Source organism: Pseudomyrmex gracilis, unplaced genomic scaffold (assembly GCF_002006095.1).
Source record: "Pseudomyrmex gracilis isolate BER0280 unplaced genomic scaffold, ASM200609v1 scaffold_13, whole genome shotgun sequence".
Taxonomy (NCBI): Eukaryota; Metazoa; Arthropoda; class Insecta; order Hymenoptera; family Formicidae; genus Pseudomyrmex; species Pseudomyrmex gracilis.
The window spans coordinates 1,234,669-1,253,986 of NW_018020597.1; the positions used below are offsets into that span (position 1 = coordinate 1,234,669).

Genomic DNA, 19,318 nt, shown 5'->3' on the forward strand with positions numbered 1-19,318 from the left:
AAAATAATTTTCAGTTACTGGAAAATCTTTCTTAAAGTTATAAAAATTAAAATAACTGACAAAAAGTGACAAGAAGCTTTTGAATCTTTTGAATAAAGCATTCACACGTGATTCCGTTGTCTGTTCCCGATAACATTGTATTCGCGTTTGTTATTTTCGGACACACAATTTGCAAGATTTGTTTCATTATCAACATATATTAACAAATATATTATGACGAAGGACATTCTAATATTTCTTCCAATAGACGTTTAAATAGTAATAGGAATATACGTCGTGCTTTCAATCTTGATTGTCAACGTATTACATATATATACATATATATATGTATATGTATATATATATACATACATACATATATATATATATATATATATATATATATATATATACATACATCTATATACATATTGCTTGCGGATGATGCACAATAGCATACATTCAATACACACAAGCGTTATTGATTTGTAATATCCTGGCGGAGTTAATTACATCTGCTTCCCTTTCCACCGCAGTTAACTTCAAGTGTTCGACCTCGTTTCGGAGAGAAAAAAAAACATCAATTTTTATGAACACAACGAATCGAATTTTCACAGCCGAAGAAAATCTTGCGGAGAGATTTCCGATTTTACTATCGCGCAAATATAAACTTTATCGCCACACGGAAGAAGCAAATAAAAATTCGCTACCCTACCGATATTCGAAACGGGGCACGTTATTATTGAGAATTTTTTATGCCGCGATGAAAAAGCTCAAAATTTGTTTCCCCGCGTAATTCTATGTATATACGGGGGTCAACCCCGTTATATTTGAAATACATGATAACTTTTGCGTATATACACGTAGATAAAGACGCTGCGAATCGCGCGTGTTAAGGGGTGGTCGTAAAAGCGAGCGGGTACTCTTTAGTATATACTGCCGAGAGTAGTACGCCTTCGTTAAAACCGCGGGTTTGCATTAGAGCCAATCACAAATTCACAGAGCATTAACCTCGCGTTTGCAAGGGCGATAGGGTACGATAGAACGGGGAACGCGAAGGGCGTGAGAGGTTTGTGGAAAGACGAGTAAACGGAGGGGTACGTACGTAGCGCGGATAGCGTTACGGGAAGTATGCGCTATCTGCAGGATCCATGCTATTTGCGTAAAGTGGCCTAACCTATCCCCTCCCCCTTGCTCCCCCCTCAGCCGTCCTTCCTCTCGATTCCGTGGTAACCATCTACGTTTAGACGGGCCTAGAGGGTAATACATTGTTTGCTCTTCGTTCGCTAAACTAAACCGCATTCGGAATTAATTGCACGTTAGGAGGCCGCGAGATAATTAAAGCCGCCTCGATTGCCTCCCCTATTACTCCCTCAGATACGTCGTTAGGAAATGCCACTGTTGGACATCTTTGTGGTTATGCATATTAGGGACAAGTAAGAGAGGGACAAACATATTTCGTAGTATATCATTAGCTTTCACTTTACGAGATTCTTTTTTGTAGCTTATTTATTTTTTTTTGTTTTCGAAAAAAAACTAATCTTTTCTTCTATCGCGTTTATCGTATTTCTTATTAGAAAGAAAAAACAAGGTTTACGAAATGTCGAGACGTTACGATAATATTCGATTATAATAAATCACACTAATAATAAATTAAACTAACCAAATACCTGTGATTTGAAGCTCCTGAAATCCTTCTGTGACATGCGGACACACTTTTTATCCAAAAGAATCGAGAACCGCGACGAGCGATTTGCGAAGACTCCGGGGAACCGTGGTGGTGTACGCGCCTCGAAATTGCGAGGACGAGCACGCCGAGCGATAATCGGATCGATCATACCGGGGAATGACTCGCCTGCCGAAGGAAATTGGTCGTTAGTCATTCCACCTGGCCTCCTCCGAGCAGGAAACAATTACGGATTCGCAGTCAACAGGAGCGATTCGCGCTCCGAGAGAGCGAGTGGGAGAAAGAGAGAGAAAGAGAGAGAGAAAAAAAATCGGGAATTGTTCTGGTTTTTTTTTTTTTTTTTTTTTTATTCCGTCTTTCTGTCTCTCTCTCTCGAGTCGCGTACGAGAAAAGCGAACAAGAGGGCAAACACAGCGGCCAAGCCCCTCTCTATCGGTCGATAATCTATACGCTTTTTCCCCGCGGAGAAACGCCCACGCCGAAGACCGGCAAGGAGCCATTGTTTCTCCGTGTACGGCCGGTTTGATTGTGCTAATGAAAAATGGGAAAGTAGTAAAACTCGAGCCAACGAAGAGGGGAAGGAGAAGGGGATAGATTCGTCGAGCTTCGGCCGCCACACCGCGGACACGCGGAAGGAGGGTGGAAATAGCGAGACGAGAATTGAACGGCATCCAAAAGCGCTCATAAACGAATAACACTCATAAAAGATAAGATATCGAAGGATTATATCCATTATCATATATCTGGATGCCAGGAACTTTTTGCCTGGCTGCACGGTTTGCCTGACGTATGACGGATATCAGTCTCGCGTTACACCCGCCCGCCATCCGCGAGATATTCTATATTGCGAACAAAAATGATATATCGTCCGCAAATACTAAGTTATATGTGCACTAGTCAGGACTATCAATCATCCCCCCGTGAACATGGTAAAGAAGTGGTCTTTAACTTTAGATTTCACACAGAGAGAAGTGTATTGTAATGTGTAGCTTTTTTGCGCTCGTTCGTTGTAAATTTTATAGCGGCACAGCATTACATTATCTTCTCTCTCTCTCTCTCTCTCTCTGCTGATTATTTTTCTTGCTCTCTTTATTTTATGGGCTCGCTACGTTTCCGTATATGAGAATGCAAAATACTATTTCCTTCTTTAAAGATCGTTAATCGTCACGTAAATTTGCGCGATCGTCAAAATTTTCGAGATAAATATTTCACTCTTTGTAAAATTCGTAAATAGTTGTCTCTCAGAACAATAACAACAATGTAACAATATATTTCAATTTTTAGACCACGTCCTTTTATTATTAAAAAAAAGAAAAAGCTGTTTTAATTGTTTTAAAAAATTACTCTATTTTTTTCATTTCACTTCACATAAATTTTCAGGAGAGAAAGACAGAGAGAAAGAAAAATGAATGTGCTAGTTTTCTATGTAGCAAAATTTATAACTATAATAAAAAATTCAATATTAAAATAAATTTGATAACAATTTTTGGTGAAGAGAAGAGAAAGAGAGAGAAAGAATGACAGAGAAGTATTTTCCATGCCGGTAAATTACCTTTGACGGTAAAGGAAGGCACATCAAGTGTAGAATTACCATAGCAGATGGCACTAGCAGTAAAACAAACGTTTCAAATTTTATGCTACACTTACGAAGAATAGCACGTATAAATTTATTTTTGCATATCGTTTCAAGCCACTCTAAACATAAATTTTACAGCTCGCAACCGCTTTTGTCGTGTGTACAAATGTCACCAATATATAACGACTGTTGTCGAAACAAATTTTCGAAATGGCCATTGCAGTTAACTTACGTGGAAGTTAATTGTTATGAATAAAACAAAATACGCGCGTACGCGCTCAAGCTTCTCTGTGAAGCGCAGCTTCTTCAACTTTTTTGTTTCTACCGTGTAAATATGCGCGACTGTCGTTTTTTTTAATCTCTTGACTAAAAATCAAATGTTTTGCAATCTCTTACTAAAATTTATTAGAATTCTAATGTGTTACGCGTAGACTTCGATTATTTAGTTTTATTTTTTTACAAATATTGGCCGAATATGAATGACAAAAAAAAAAGAGATTTAGAATAAAAAGATGATCGAATTTGCTGTCTTAAGTGCGGTCTTCGCTTCTCTTTCTCTTTCAAGTTACGCTACAAATACTTCGAAGCATCGGTACGTCTTCCTTACGGAATTTAAACAAAGATCGAACGCGATACTTCGAAACATGTGATAAAAACTTTGCAACAATGCAATATAATTATGCATACGTACCAGGCATCTTGACGAGCAAAATTTCTCAAATCAAAGACAACGAGCAGTCATTCCGACGACTCTATTGAATCTATCGAACTGTGTTACTTGTGCTTCTCTTGTTCGAGGATCGATCTTTCGCGTTGCAACGTTGGCAGCACCGCGACATCGATAGTGGCGTGTTTCACGCGGCACGCGCCGTACTGTGTTGTACAGTAGCGAGTGTGTAGAGCTGACTCGGCCTATCGCATTTATTGTGCATTTATTTGCGTCAAACATGTAAATCCGTTGACAGGTGAGTAAACGAGTCGTGAGACGAGAGATCCGGGATTACTGCGAGAGTGCGTGAAACACGTGTTTCGTCTTTAATTGCAGGAAATCCAGAGGAAACATTGCGCATCCGGTGTAAATTACCTCCAGGGGTGGGGTCACGAGTGTGACCGTTGTCATTCTTTATACAACAAACACGTTGACAAGTGATGTCAATCGCGTGAAGGACAAAGACACAAAGAACGCGGTCATGACTCGACCTATCGTGCCAAGCCAGCAAAAGCTGGCTGAGAAACTGACCATTTTGAACGACAGAGGTATCGGTATGCTAACGCGTATTTACAATATCAAAAAAGCTTGTGGTGATGCCAAATCGAAACCTGCCTTCCTTTCCGACAAGGCGTTGGAGTCTTCCATCAAGACCATCGTCAGGAAGTTTCCTAATATAGATATAAAAGGACTGCAGACCATTACGAACATTCGTAATGAGATAATCAAATCTCTGTCGTTGTACTATTATACATTCGTTGACTTGTTGGATTTTAAGGACAACGTGTGCGAGCTCTTGACCACTATGGACGCGTGCGGTGTTCACATGGACATCACGATTAATTTCGATCTGACGAAAGGCTATTTAGATCTTGTTGTTACGTACATCAGTCTGATGATTCTTCTGTCAAGAGTCGAAGATCGCAAGGCGGTGCTAGGGCTTTTCAATGCGGCTCATGAGATGGTACACAGTCAGTCGGATCCCAGTTTTCCTCGCTTAGGGCAGATGATCATGGATTACGACGCTCCATTGAAGAAACTCTCGGAAGAATTTGTGCCACATTCTAAATTATTAAAAAATGCGCTGACATCTTTGTGGCCAATTTATCCTGGCAGGAACTTGACCGCTGACACATGGAGAGCCGATCAGAAATTAAGTCTTGTCGGTAGTCCCAATCAGATTCTCAAGGCGGCGGCAACGGACACCATGTCTTGCGAAACACTGAGTTTGGATAGAATTGAGAGATGGGTGATTTTGGGCTTTACGCTTTGTCACACATGCTTGAATCAAGAACAACCGAGCAAATTGTGGATCACCGCGCTTGAATCTGGCTGGGTTTTGGCATTGTTTAGAGACGAAGTGATTTATATTCATCAGTATATTCAGACATTCTTTGAAGGTATAAAAGGATATAGTAAAAGAGTGTCGGAAGTGAAGGAATGTTATAGTCAAGCAGTGCAAAAAGCTGGTTACAGGCACAGGGAAAGAAGAAAATTCTTAAGAACGGCTCTGAAGGAACTAGGTTTAATTTTAACTGACCAGCCTGGTCTTCTGGGGCCAAAAGCGTTGCTGGTCTTAATGGGACTCTCTCACGCAAGAGACGAAGTTTTGTGGCTACTGAGGCATGGAGATAATCCTCCTATTCAAGGCAAAGGTAAAGGTCGAGGTAGCGAGGATTTGGTGGATCGTCAGTTACCAGAATTACTCTTCCATTGCGAAGAACTCCGAGCATTAGTAAAAAAATATTCTCAGGTGCTTCAAAGATATTATGTCCAGTTTCTTTCGGGATTTGACGCCCCCGCTTTGCATCAAATGATACAAAATCTTCCGGTCTGTCCCGAGGACGAGGGGGCTATTCTCAGTGATATGTGTTCAATTATAGCTAGTCTGACTGTAAAACAAGTTGAGGATAATGAGATATTTGATTTTCGTGCCTTCCGATTGGATTGGTTTAGGCTGCAGGCCTACATGTCTATCGCAAAATGTAACATGAATTTGGCTGACAACAGAGAATTAGCTTCCTTCATGGACACAGTAATCTTCCACACAAAAATGGTCGACAATTTAGATGAGATGCTGGTCGAGACATCTGATTTGTCTATTTTCTGCTTCTACAGCAAGATATTTGAAGATCAGTTCCACATGTGTCTCGAATTTCCGGCTCAGAATCGATATATTGTCGCGTTTCCGCTCATATGCAGCCACTTCCAAAGTTGTACCCACGAACTATGTCCAGAGGAACGTCATCACATTCGTGAGAGAAGTCTTTCCGTCGTCAATATGTTTCTGGACGAAATGGCGAAAGAAGCAAAGAATATTATCACCACCATTTGCGACGAACAGTGTAACATGAGCGACAAGTTGTTACCAAAGCATTGCGCGTTGTTAATCTCGCAAGTTGTTAATCGCAAGAAGAAGGATAAGAATAAGAAAAATATGTATGAGATTCACAAGCCCGGCATCGAGAGCTACCGGAAGACCCGCGAAGAATTGACAACGATGGATAAGTTACACATGGCGCTTACCGAGTTGTGTTACGCCATCAACTACTGTCCTACCATCAACGTCTGGGAATACACTTTTGCACCGAGGGAATATTTGCATCAGCATCTGGAATCGCGATTTGCAAGAGCTCTAGTTGGAATGGTCATGTACAACCCGGATACTAGCGAAATAGCCAAACCGTCGGAGCTCTTCGTCAGCGTTCGATCTTACATGAACGTTCTTCAGACCATTGAGAATTACGTACACATAGATATCACGCGTGTCTTCAATAATGCTCTGCTGCAGCAAACTCAGGAACTGGACAGTCACGGTGACAAGACCATAGCCGCACTCTACACACAGTGGTACTCGGACGTTCTACTGAGGCGAGTCAGCGCCGGTAACATCTGCTACTCCGCGAATCAAAGAGCGTTTGTCAGTCTGTCGGTGGAAGGTGCTATTCCGTTTAACGCTGAAGAATTTTCTGACATCAACGAACTGAGAGCATTGGCGGAACTGATAGGACCGTACGGCATGAAGATGCTGAACGAGAACCTGATGTGGCACATCGCCAGTCAGGTGCAACAGCTGAAGAAGTTGGTGGCGGGCAACAAAGACGTGTTGATCGCTCTGAGAACAAATTTCGATAAACCAGAGGTGATGAAGGAACAATTCAAGAGGCTACAGCAAGTAGACAACGTTCTCCAACGAGTCACCATAATAGGCGTGATTCTGAGCTTTCGGCAATTATCGCAGTCGGCGTTGGTTGATGTATTGGAGGAACGCATACCATTCTTGTTGAGTTCCATATTGGACTTTAGACATCATTTGCCATCCGGCGACCCTATGCGTGTTGTCTCGGAAATGACATCGGCCGCGGGCTTGACTTGTAAGGTCGATCCCACATTGACAACCGCGTTGCGAAATCAAAAGGCCGAAGTCGACGAGGACGAGCACTTGCTCGTCTGCTTGCTAATGGTGTTCGTCGCAGTTTCTATTCCGAAGCTGGCTCGAAACGAAAACTCGTTCTACAGAGCCTCGCTCGAGGGCCACTCCAACAACATACATTGCATGGCCACAGCTATAAACAACATATTCGGAGCGTTGTTCACGATTTGCGGGCAGAATGATATAGAAGACCGAATGAAGGAATTTCTTGCTTTAGCCTCATCAAGTTTACTGAGATTAGGTCAAGAAGCGGACAAAGAAGCTACCCGCAACAGAGAGTCCGTATATCTTTTGTTAGACCAAATAGTTCAAGAATCTCCGTTCTTAACAATGGATTTACTCGAGAGCTGCTTCCCATATGCACTGATACGCAACGCATATCACGACGTGTACAAGCTCGAGCACTCGCAACCGTGAAGTTAATGGCAAAATTGCGAGTGAGACGAAGTGCTGCGTTTCTTATTTGCCACTCAGGGCTACTTTTTTACGTCCACTTGTAACATCGGAGGCAATTAACGCCCGTCCGAGCAATAATCTTCCGGATGGAATTTAGTTCCGGCGTCGATAAATTAAGAAAAAAAAAAAAAGTACAAGTACATGTGTCACACCGGAAAATGGAAGAGTGGTGGATGCCAGTTTTACTCGAGGACTGATAAAATCGACAAACCTCGATATTTTAACGAAATGGCGCGAACCTGCAATATATTGTAACGTATTAGCAATTTTCCTACGTTGTTTGCGACAAGAACTCCATGTGTCACTTATATTCGACACTCCGTGCTCTTCTCAAACTTGTATCCGCGTTTTCTATATGTCGAGAGAATAACTTTATTAAAAAATAATAATAATAATAATTACTCCACGAGCGGGGAGTGTTCGACAAGACTTTTGCGACGATTCTCGAGAAGATACATATTTCGTAATGTTACACCACATTCTTTTGATTTATAATTCTTTGACATTTAGTTCACGAACTATGTAATTGCAATTACATGCTACACAATTTGCGTTTGACAATTCAAAGAACATTCTGTAGTATGTGACTTGCGTATCTTTCGGATTTCAGTGGAGTGTTGTTAACTTTTATGATTAAAAAGTTTTTCTATTTGCACACCGGGACGTAATGATGTGTTAAGCTCCCGCGAATTCGAAGCTAAAGATATCGCGATATGTATCACACAGTAAATATCGTCACTTACCCTTACAGTATGACTTTTTAATGTACAATTGTATCTTTTACAATAGTTTATATATAATAAATAAAAAAACGCTGTATATGTAAAAAAAAAAAAAAAAAAACATCTCGTTGCGCCTCTCTAGAAATCGCACTCTGGTAAATGTAAAATGTATGCTTTATTTAGTTTTTTTTTCTTTACAATGTTTTTGTCTCTTTTATAATCACATTAACGTAACACAAGAGATATTCACAATCATAATCCTCTTATTTATAATATCCTTAAAACACTCGCCGCATTCTAGACATTTTTTTTCTTGGGGTGGGGGGGAAAAGAGAGAGTGGTGGTCTGAAGCTACGTTCAGGCGATTGGTCAGTATCATGCTCAATTAATAATTTACAATACAAAGAGACATACATCTCTCGAAAAAACGCAGCACTCGAAGTTTTGCGCCGACTAAAAGTAGAGACGTAGCACGAACGCAAAGGACTACTTTTTTTTTTTTTTTTTTTGTTCGTGATATCCGAGTAACTATCAATAATAACGTATTTCATAGAAGAAAAAAAAACAATGATAAAATACTTGTTCGCAAAATGGTCAGTACAAAGGACACGAGGTTTTTACGCTTAAATAATCCCGGATGCACGATGTTGATAGGTCACCACGTTTTTTGGATCGATAGAAAAAATATAATCTCGATTTGTTTCTTTTTTTTTTTTTTTTTGTTCTTTCCTCTCTAACATTATGTACAAGTGATAGAGTAGTGTGTGCATCGCGTCACAGTGAACGCTGGCTTCTGGATTAAGATGGACACAACGGAGATTGAGATTTGTTTAATTTGTACACACACACAGAGAGAACACAGAAGTCGCAGTGTGACTTTCGGTCTTCTTCGTCATTTGTTCTTGCGACACCGACAGTGACTTGATATATTTCGGTGATGACATTCGGTCCTATGGCAAAAAAAAAAACAAAAAACAAGAAAAAGGTTGAACTCTTATATCACGGAGGGAAGTAAAATCTCATCTTAATCCAGAGAGACATCGCGGAAACGAATAAGCTTACAAGCATATGTAGTTAGACGTTCGGGACAAAAAATGATGAAGAAAAATTGTATTCTTATTTTATATCTCCCCTCCTCTCGTACGCACGCGCAAGCGACTTCATTGTTTAACTAATTAACTACGACACCTGACCCCATTCCACGCCCGTTCTTTAGGCTTTTTCGAAACGCAACGAGGCTGCCTTTATGTATCCTTCCGTCTAAATATTCGCGTCTATATTGCGTAAAAACTTTGTATCCGTAAATTTTTAATCGTAATGTTCACAGTCAGTTTTGACGTGATATTGGCAGTGAGATGGAAGCAAAAGTAGTTCATACTGTCGTTTCGATTCATCATCGCGGCTTACACATCAGTTTATTCCGAAAGCAAATTTTCTAACTAACCTTGATAACCGTTTTTTTTTTTTTTTTTTTCATCAAGTGGCAGTGGCTCGGAATGAAATGACTCTGCTCGGAAATTGTGTGTGAGATTATCTTTGTAGCTTCTCTTTCTTGAACGGCACGTCACACATCTGCGTTATTGTACGTTTACACACATTTACGAAAAGGTCTTTTCTAAAGAACGAAAAAGGAAATTCAAAAATACACGGACGTATCAAAATTCTCGATTAGCTTAATCGGTCGTCTTCGCGCGTTTCTGTTTAAGAGAGACAACTAACTTACGAGAAACATCTCTAACGATGTAAATATATGCTAAAAACGCATGAAAAGAAGTCGAAGAAGACTCGAGAATTGCACCTCGCTACGTACACAGTGGCAGTAAATCACGTCCGCGAATATATTGATACGCGGACTGTAACTCGCATCGAAATAGACTAAATTGTTTTAACGGCGTCACGCGCGAGCGAGTACGAAATGGGGTCAAAACAGAAATTTCTTTGCAACTACATTGCAAGAAATCTCGCGAAATTTTTTTTCTAAATAACGTTGATCGATACACGATTCTCACGGGGTCCACATCGTCCACAAAAAGAAAAAAAAAGAAGAAGAAAAATCTATGCTTAAAACCTAAAGGCTCGATTAAAGACGCACGTACAGACACTCGTCATCCTTAAAACTTCCACGTCCTGGATTACAAAATACAGAATAATATTTCGCTATAATACAGATCTGATATAAAAACAAGTATTTTTTGTATTTCGCTTTACCATTTTGTTATGGTTATATAATCACTTTATAATATAATATCAGTATATTTACATAGATATACACACTCGCGCGATTTTCTTTTTCTCGCGTTTTTTTCTCACTCGCCATTTTATTCTCTCGCACGTCCGAAGAAACCTTTTTTTTTTACTTTTTTTTTTTACTTTTCCATTTCGTTTTCTCGCGTTTTCGCTCACTTAATCTCTTTTGTCTTTTATTTATTTATTTATTTTTCGCAAGATCTCGCATGAGCCACCTAATAATCACATTATCGCGTATCTATTGTACATTTTTTCTTTTATTCCACGTAATCCGCAAACTCGTATTGTAGCATCTGTGCTGGCACCTCGTTTTTTTATGTTTTTTAAATTTTTTTTTGTAAATCCTGCATCTCTATATCCACTCCCCCTTCGCCTAGGTAAAACACAGTCTTAAAGTTACAACGCACAGAGTTGTGATTTTTTAAATCGCAGAGATAGACATGCAGAGATATATTTAACCAACACCAATTGATATCTGTAAACGTGATTGGGATTTGTTTTTTTTTCTTTACGTTCTACGAACTTCTACGATTTTTAAAATAAAATGAGGACCACTATTTTACATCGTGTGTGAGATGCGCTTTAAAAATATAAATGTTTTGCTATGAATGATTTTTATGGAATAATCTTAATGATCATGGTTAAAAGTCATACGAATAGTAAACTTTCTACTTTCTTGGCGAACTGGTTCACAGAACGTTGCGCGTTTGTTTAATTGTTAAAAGTTTAAAAACCAACAATCATAAAAAATAAACGCGAGATAAATAAAAAATAGCGCATTTTCTCTAAAAATCGATTTTCAATTTTTCGTGTTGCACACATCGTCGATTTTTTTTTTCTCGCGTGTGTTCACTCACCGTAAATTTGATAATACGCAATTCGTAACAACAAATCGCAACTTTTTTGTTTACACAAGCGAAGAAAAAGCGCAATTATTCACTCGCCGAGAAATTTAGAGTTACGAAAAAGAAAAGTGCATTAGGTATATATCGCGACGTCGATTAAACAGCACCGTTGATACGATTCACTTCAAGAATAAGAATCGATCTCGTGTCTCGCTTACGAGTATGCAGCTGTGTGAGCCTATGTAAATATATTTTATATATACATATATATATATATATATATATATAAAATACATTTCTATCTCTCTCTCTCTTTTTTTCATTCAATAAGAGGGCTCGTCTTTGGTCCGCTATACGCAATAGTCGCGCGTTTACGGTGCAGCCCCCCGACTTAACGTAATATGTTAAAAACACATTTTTAATTAAATATAACATTCGCAATAGGCGGAGATAAATTATTATCAAGATATAACTCTAATAATGTAATAGTAATAATATTAAAAAATTATAGTTTAATAATCAATATATATATATATATGTATATTTATATATATATTTTATCCTTGTTCCATAGGTAATAGTTTAATGGAATATCGCTATTAGAAACACATTTTATGTTTTGTTGTTGCTGCTCTTATACCCTTCGTAATCTCGCCTCGCTCGTCTGAAGTGGCTAATACAAATTAGTATAAGAATAATAATAATATATATATCAGTAATTATTATACTACAATGGTACAGAGATCAAGCGAATGACCTGTAATGGTTTGGTAATGGTAGGGTGCTATTTCGCTCCAGAAAGTCGTTTATAAAACATTGTTTGAACATTCAAACAGATAAGTGAATAATATTATGCGTGTGTTACGGTATGCTATTTTATACGCTATAATCCCTCAATTTTTCTCGAAAAACTTTTTGAAGTAAAAACAAGAAAAAGAAATTATGACTGCTTGTTAAAAAACATAATATGAGTACATTAATAATCATTTGTCGAAAACTCATTTTATTATAACGATTATCAAAAAGACCGTATTGTCTAAGAGATTGCCAATTTTCTCCACTAAACTTCACATTATTATTATTTAATCTCCAACAAACAAAGAGATTCTCAAAACTAGAGATTCTCTTCTTAATCTTTTAAACTTTCGAGAGCGACATGCGCACAATATCGACATCTCGAAGGACATCGTCACACGCAAAGACCGTACAATCCCGGCCTTAAATGCTCATATAATATCGAAGGGCAAAAATGCGACGCCTTTTAATGAACCCCCCGGCGTTTGTTAGCTGCGTTATTAACACAGCGAGTGTCGATCGCGCTAAAGCGAAATGAATCACACATCGGATCGATTTAAATTACTCTCTTTGATATCATATAACAATATCGCCTTCATTTATTGCGAAGGTTCTTCGAAGCATTCCTAAACTTTGATCATGCGACGAGTTTTCTGAACGGCGGCACGAGGGTCGCGTTGTAGATTCTACATAAAAAAGATTACATATATAAAATTCTCAATAGTCACAATTTTCGACATATTGCGTTAGCTTATTATCGCGATTCGGGATCGATCTGTCGAGGCGCCGTTCACAGCGTTTCTATCTATATACGAAATCACATCTATCGAACTAATAAAAAAGAAAATGCAATCAATTTCATACTGACACGTACTTTCTCTTTGTATCTACAAGTAACGTGCAGCTTTTATTTCCACATTATATGAGTTCACTGCAACTCAGATAAAAGCGCATATATTCAGCTGGACCTTTCAATCTCGACCATCGTATCAGATTATCACGCTGTACCTCGTCGTTATTGCTTCGACTTCGGTTACGAGACATCGTTGCGTTTCTTACATGGAGTGGATCGGTTCTCTTCGCGTTTGGCAATCGTTTTACACGACGACCCGTGGTGCAACGCCGCGATTGGTGGTCCTCGTCCGTGACGACGTCCTAAGATCGTCACACCTTGTTGTGATGCCTCATCTCATAGGCTGCGCTCCTCCCCCCTCCCCCGGAGCCCGAATAGGCACCGGCATAGAGGTCTGGGTGATTGGAACGGCTGTGGTGGTCTGCTGGCCAGTTACCTGGTGGCGCACTAGCTGTGGGAACCGAGCGATAGCCTGTTTAAAGTTTAGAGAAATGTTCGGCAATGAAACAAAACGCATAACCAAAAGTAAACAACGGATTTTTTGCGGGACGAGAAGGTTGCTGCCGAACATAGATACTAGGTATCTAAAGAACAAAGCAGCAAGGAAACTCTCATTGTGAACTCTACGCTCTTTATGCGTATTTCCTTGCGTATTTGTTTTTCTTTCGTTTTAAACTTCAAATACAAGACAATGCCATTCCGGTAAATCATAATTATTTAGAATCAATACAATTGGTGATGCGAAATTAGAAGGAAAGAAAATGGCTCTTACACGCAAAGGGAAAGAAAAAGTATCTCAGCAATCGGTGCAATGCCATGAACACTGAGCTAGGAGCAAACACAAGAAATCCATAGATATAAATTTCTGTCTATTATAACATTACAATTATAAATTATGATTGCGCTATGTAGCGATATTTGATCTATGCATTTGCTCCTCAATCAAGCATATAGAATATAGGCCCCAGCTCACCTCTGCAGGTTATAGAATGATAGTATCAGTAGTGATGCACGTCAATCAATGCGGGGGGAGATGCAAACAGGAAAAGACATTGATGTAATTGCGGGTCACACAAGGCGAAAACAATGCTAACTTGAGTTTAATTCGTTAAGTTTCAATAGTTAGTAATTTTTGCGTTTACATTAATTTCGATCAATTATTATTATATTATTTTTCATGACACTTTTGATTGATATGTTTATGAGAATTAAACTCAAGACAAACAAATGTGTGATGTGATTCAGTTAAATATGCCAACATACCTTTCGGATAATATTGAGCACCTCTACCCTCTCCATAGCCATGAGATGGTCCACGCGTTCCATGACCACCTTGACTTGGTCTGGGAGGTATACTTCTGGGCCCAGCTCCACCTCCGCCATGTGGATGTCGCTATAACGAGTAAATAATAACAACAATAAACAATTGTAACTATTTTCTCTTATATTATATGTATAATTCCTTCTCTCTCTCTCTCTCTTTCTTTTTTTTTGACGCAACACTCATATATTCTTACCATTCTTCTAAGAGTATTCATCGGTCTCGTTAATGTATCACTGATGCGCCTCGCAGGTGGCTTTTTAGGATTATTGGAAGGAATGTGCACAGCACAACACTTAATGAACAGTCCCATAAATATGATGAAAGCTATACCCATCAGTAGCACCGCCCACCAATATTCCTGAAACAAATAATACACAATATTAGCATAAAATTGAATAGATCGATGATAACTAAAAACAACACGTTTTTACTTACAGTTATCCATTGTGCTACCGATGATAAAGTTTCTTTGTTGAACAACAAATTCTTCAACCTCGCAAGCGGACCTTCCGTATCGACAGCTCGGCATTTCAGGAAAACATCGCAATATCCCTGAAGATAAAAAAAAACCAAAATTTTTTATATACTGAAATTAATCAATAATTTATGCAAAGAATAGATTTACATTCAACCTCTCTAGAATCTTTATAGAAAAAAAAAATTCTGTGTCGGTAATATTTTACCTGAAAATTATCGCAAGGTGAACCTGGTCTGAGGCTCATTCCACCTTCGGGCAGTCCTACCATGTGCGCGAACTCGCTCGTACCGCGACATGTTGATGCATCGGTGCCATTTTGACAAGCTAATTCGCAGAGCTTTCGCTTGTCGATGTTTGGTATGATGCTGCTCGTTAAAAAGCACTCTGTCAGATTCCACTCTAGGCAAATGGATCCGGTGCACTCCCCGTTAATGCAAAGCTGTAAATAACACATTGTTGAGACCAACATTGACAGCCGTTAAATCACAATACAGAATAACAGATCGTAATTACTTGAGTGCCCTCGTTGCATCTAGTCTTATTTGCTCGCGGTAGCGGCGCTGGACATTCGGACGATCTTCCGTTGCACGTGGAATTGTAACTACAGTCAGATTCAGCCCTACATTGGATTTTGTGGGAGAGAGGAATAAACTGGCACGTGTCGCTCGAGCAACAAGGTCCTTGACTTGGACTGTAAACAAATGATCGCACTCGTGAAAAACGATTCACATTGAGATTTTCACACGGAAGGAAAACATTACATTTTTACTTGCACATACCTGCACTGTGTTCCGTATTTTCTATGGCAACCTTTCGCCGTTTCGTTCTTCATCTTATCCAAGTCGGACACTTGTCTGGGATAGCAGCACTTGTCCACACACTCGTTGTCATCGTAACCGCAATCGCACTCCTCGCCAGCTTCAACAATTTTGTTCCCGCAAAACGCTCCTACAATAGTTTCAATCAATTTTATTATAAAGTAAAGATGTTTAGATAGAATATTTTTTCACTTACATTCCGTTTCAAAAATTGCTACAACGTAAAAAAAAAATCTGACGCAAAGATATTTACCAGTGAAACAGTTTCTCTTCTTATTATCCTCGATGGCGTCTAGGACATTGCTGATATTGCCAATGCTGCACTTTGAAAATTTACTATTGTTCGGCCGATTTCCACTTGTCGCCGAGGCGAACATGATGTAATTACCGTCCAAGCCGCCCGGTCTGCATTCCGGTGGAAAATCGTGCTGGAAAATCAAAATATGATGATCGTAACATCGTTTAACTCCGCGTCGTTCCAAGAACAGATTTAACGTGCACATCGCAGAGGAAAACGATGTGCTTGCTTCTCGCAACAATAGCTTACCGGTGATCCGAAGTTATGACCTATCTCGTGCGCCAATGTCAGCTGTGATACCTTGGGTGGTACGCGACTATTGTAATTCACGAAAGTTATGATACCGGTGTTCAGAGATCTCTTCGTGGACTGATACAGACCGGCCACGGTCTCGGTGTAAGTCTTGAACTTCTCGCAGATACCGCCGGACGCGCCGGACGCGGACGCGACCCAGGCGAGTCCGAGGGTGCCTCCGGTGAAATCTCTGTACACAAACAATACGCGAAATAAATTTAAGCGTTCGCGTTGAAACGTTCCAAGTGACGTTTTTTTTTAGTGACACGTTTTTTTTTACTACCTGTAGGTAAAGACATAGGCGAGACAAAAGTCCTCATGATTCGAGAGCGAATGCAGATTCAGGAAGTTGCTGACGTCAATATTCTCCATGCAAAATGGATTCGGTTCGCTGTACTGCTGTTGTGACGTACACGTCGAGTCGTCATCGATCTGTTATGTAAGATACAGTGCGTCAATCACAAGCGGAACGATACAACGATATTATTTTCAACGCAATGCGTTACCTTGATTCGTTGAACCTCAAACTTGATATTTCTATGCTCGGTTCTACCGTCAAATCTCGTGTCTCTGTAGATGTAATTCACCGCGGTAACGTGGTGAGCGATCAGAGACAATATTTCTTCCTTCGTCTTCTCCGCGTCGTGATGCAACTGCGAAGACAAAACACAATTTCAATATCCGCGACAGCAGTTTAATATTTCGTTCGTCTGATTTCGTTCCGCGCGCGCGGCCTAGAAAATTTCTTGCGTTTTCTATATTTTAGTTTTCTTTTATTTCTTCTTTCTATATTTTATGATTTTGAGAAATTTTCACGTCGCGCAATTTTCAAAAATGGAATGAAAACTTGTAATATTACATGTATATTTATATATCTTTCAGATTGTAACAACGTCGACTATTTATGCGTCGTTTTAATCCGCGTCGCTCGAATTAAATTTGCGATAAAGCAAAGTGCATTTAAACTAATCAAAAACACTGCAATTTAATTACCTTATATTTTTTACCTTATATTTTTTTTTCAAAACCACTTGTATAAGATATTTTTAAAACATTTATAGTAAGAACATTCTTTTCAAGAAAGATATCTACGAAAGATTTTTGTGAATATTTGCGAAGACTCGTGTCAAAAAAAAACACCGCCATTAAATTTCCCCGAATAAAACGTACCGTACGCGATGTGTACCTTGACGCTATCAAAGACCGCCACGGAGGAGAACACGCGGGATATTCTTTTTCGCGAAAAGCGGAATTTCGGAATGCGGACGCGGTGTCTGGCTTGTTGAGAAAATGCAAAGGGGAATTGCACTGACTGCGCTGCCGCCGACGAAAACGCACATGAATGTGGCCACGGGAGGAGAGGACGCGGTCGGCATTCGAGGTATTTCTCTATTGTGTGAGAAGATACTGGTCTCTCCGGTTACAAATTGCCGGTGTGAATTGGGTCATTTCGCCGCCGTTTTCGCCGTAACAACTTTCCTTTTAATCCTTTTACGCGATTATACAAATATTAGGTTTTAAGCCGCGCGCCCCCCACGTCTGACAAATCTCGACATTAGCATGCGAGAAGCAATTATTTTTAATTATCATCTCGAAATATATGCGAGCAAAACCGACGAGGAGTGTATTTCGAATTTAAAGGTAATTAAATATATATTTTTATATCTTTTTTCTCGTATGAAAATAAATCCGAATATTTTCAGACTGCCGGTACAGCGTATTCGCACATGTGTGCGCGATGTGCGCGAGAGAATTAATGAAAAAATATGTGTCTCTCGCTCACATACTCGCACCGTGACGAAAATATGTAACTTACATTTTTATTCGTAAAAATTGCGTGTTTACCTGTTCGGCAATATGTCTCCAGATGAGAGGATCTGTTTGTATAAAGAGCGAACAGGTGTTGTTCTCCTTGGACCTGGTCGCTCTTCGCGGCCGTCGATGACTAGGTTCGTTGGCTTCTTTGCTGTACTTGTGACCAGGCGTCTCCCGATTGCCGTTCCAGGGTGCGACATTTGGTTTCGGTTCTGTTTGATTCGCGACACCCGATGCCACGTTATATCGGGTAACGATGTCTTTTTTTTCGGATTCCCGAGCGGAATTCTGAATTTGCTCCATCCATTTTAATACCTCGTCGTTAATCCCGCATCCGCTGAATTCGCCTAAAAAACAAAAATCATCGTCGTCCCAACGTTATTCGCAGATAAAAAAAAAAGTACGTATGTTTATATCAAGTTAATTGCTTGAGAGTTTAAAAGAAAACTTCAAATTCATCTCTGAAATATTTTTTCTATAGACCTCCATCCTGAGTGGATGCGTGAAGTGTCGAATATTGGAAGGTAAGTATTCTGCGGATGAGAAGTGCCACCGCGTGAGCGCGATATACCGAAGAGAGAGAGAGTTTTATGAGTACTCGGCTGTGCAAACTTAAAACGGGCAAAGGCGAAGCGCGTCGAACGTTTAAAAAGCTTTTTCTGTCGCGCAGTTATCAATGTTAGTTCGCGCGTAAGATTACACTTGTGTGAACATACTAGCCTCACTCGCAAGGCGCACGCTGCACGTCTATGTAGTAATTTATTTTGCAATAATTGTCGAAATTACGATGTGGAATTTAATGCTCACAAGAATGTAAGTACAGTAAAATTCGATCACATCCTCACCTAGAGTCAATTAAAATTTTACGAGCTATGGTTATTCGAGCGATTTCGTTACACGTCTTTTCGTTACACGTTAAATCCTGTCGCTTATTCGCCGTTCCAAATTGATCCTAAACACGAAACAACGGGAGGGATAATGGAGGCCCT

At 39.6% G+C, this 19,318-nt stretch overlaps 2 protein-coding genes across 4 annotated transcripts in view; one reads left to right on the top strand and one right to left on the bottom strand.

Moving 5' to 3' along the window:
* The first annotated feature begins 4,113 nt into the window (after nucleotides 1–4,113).
* On the top strand, nucleotides 4,114–7,971 carry LOC109863845 (membrane-associated protein Hem). Its single transcript, XM_020444465.1, has 2 exons — nucleotides 4,114–4,207; nucleotides 4,288–7,971. The coding sequence occupies exon 2, from the start codon at nucleotides 4,433–4,435 to the stop codon at nucleotides 7,799–7,801; it is 3,369 nt and encodes a 1,122-aa protein (XP_020300054.1). The 5' UTR covers nucleotides 4,114–4,207; nucleotides 4,288–4,432; the 3' UTR covers nucleotides 7,802–7,971.
* A 4,185-nt stretch (nucleotides 7,972–12,156) lies between these two features.
* LOC109863846 (disintegrin and metalloproteinase domain-containing protein 10) overlaps nucleotides 12,157–19,318 on the bottom strand; it is a 109,801-nt gene continuing 102,639 nt past the window's right edge. Inside the window, exons 4-16 of one of the 3 annotated variants that reach the window (XR_002251386.1) lie at nucleotides 18,360–18,676; nucleotides 17,021–17,167; nucleotides 16,798–16,946; nucleotides 16,470–16,704; nucleotides 16,176–16,350; nucleotides 15,884–16,052; nucleotides 15,618–15,795; nucleotides 15,310–15,543; nucleotides 15,062–15,178; nucleotides 14,820–14,984; nucleotides 14,566–14,695; nucleotides 13,458–13,774; nucleotides 12,157–13,135 (exon numbers count right to left, since the gene is read on the bottom strand). Coding sequence is in view for 2 of the 3 variants with exons in the window: in XM_020444466.1 (XP_020300055.1) it covers nucleotides 13,614–13,774; nucleotides 14,566–14,695; nucleotides 14,820–14,984; nucleotides 15,062–15,178; nucleotides 15,310–15,543; nucleotides 15,618–15,795; nucleotides 15,884–16,052; nucleotides 16,176–16,350; nucleotides 16,470–16,704; nucleotides 16,798–16,946; nucleotides 17,021–17,167; nucleotides 18,360–18,676 (2,177 nt within the window). In the remaining variant the exon portion in view is untranslated. Of the gene's footprint in view, nucleotides 13,775–14,565; nucleotides 14,696–14,819; nucleotides 14,985–15,061; nucleotides 15,179–15,309; nucleotides 15,544–15,617; nucleotides 15,796–15,883; nucleotides 16,053–16,175; nucleotides 16,351–16,469; nucleotides 16,705–16,797; nucleotides 16,947–17,020; nucleotides 17,168–18,359; nucleotides 18,677–19,318 lie in introns of all 3 variants that reach the window. The other 2 variants (XM_020444467.1, XM_020444466.1) reach the window with 2 other exon arrangements.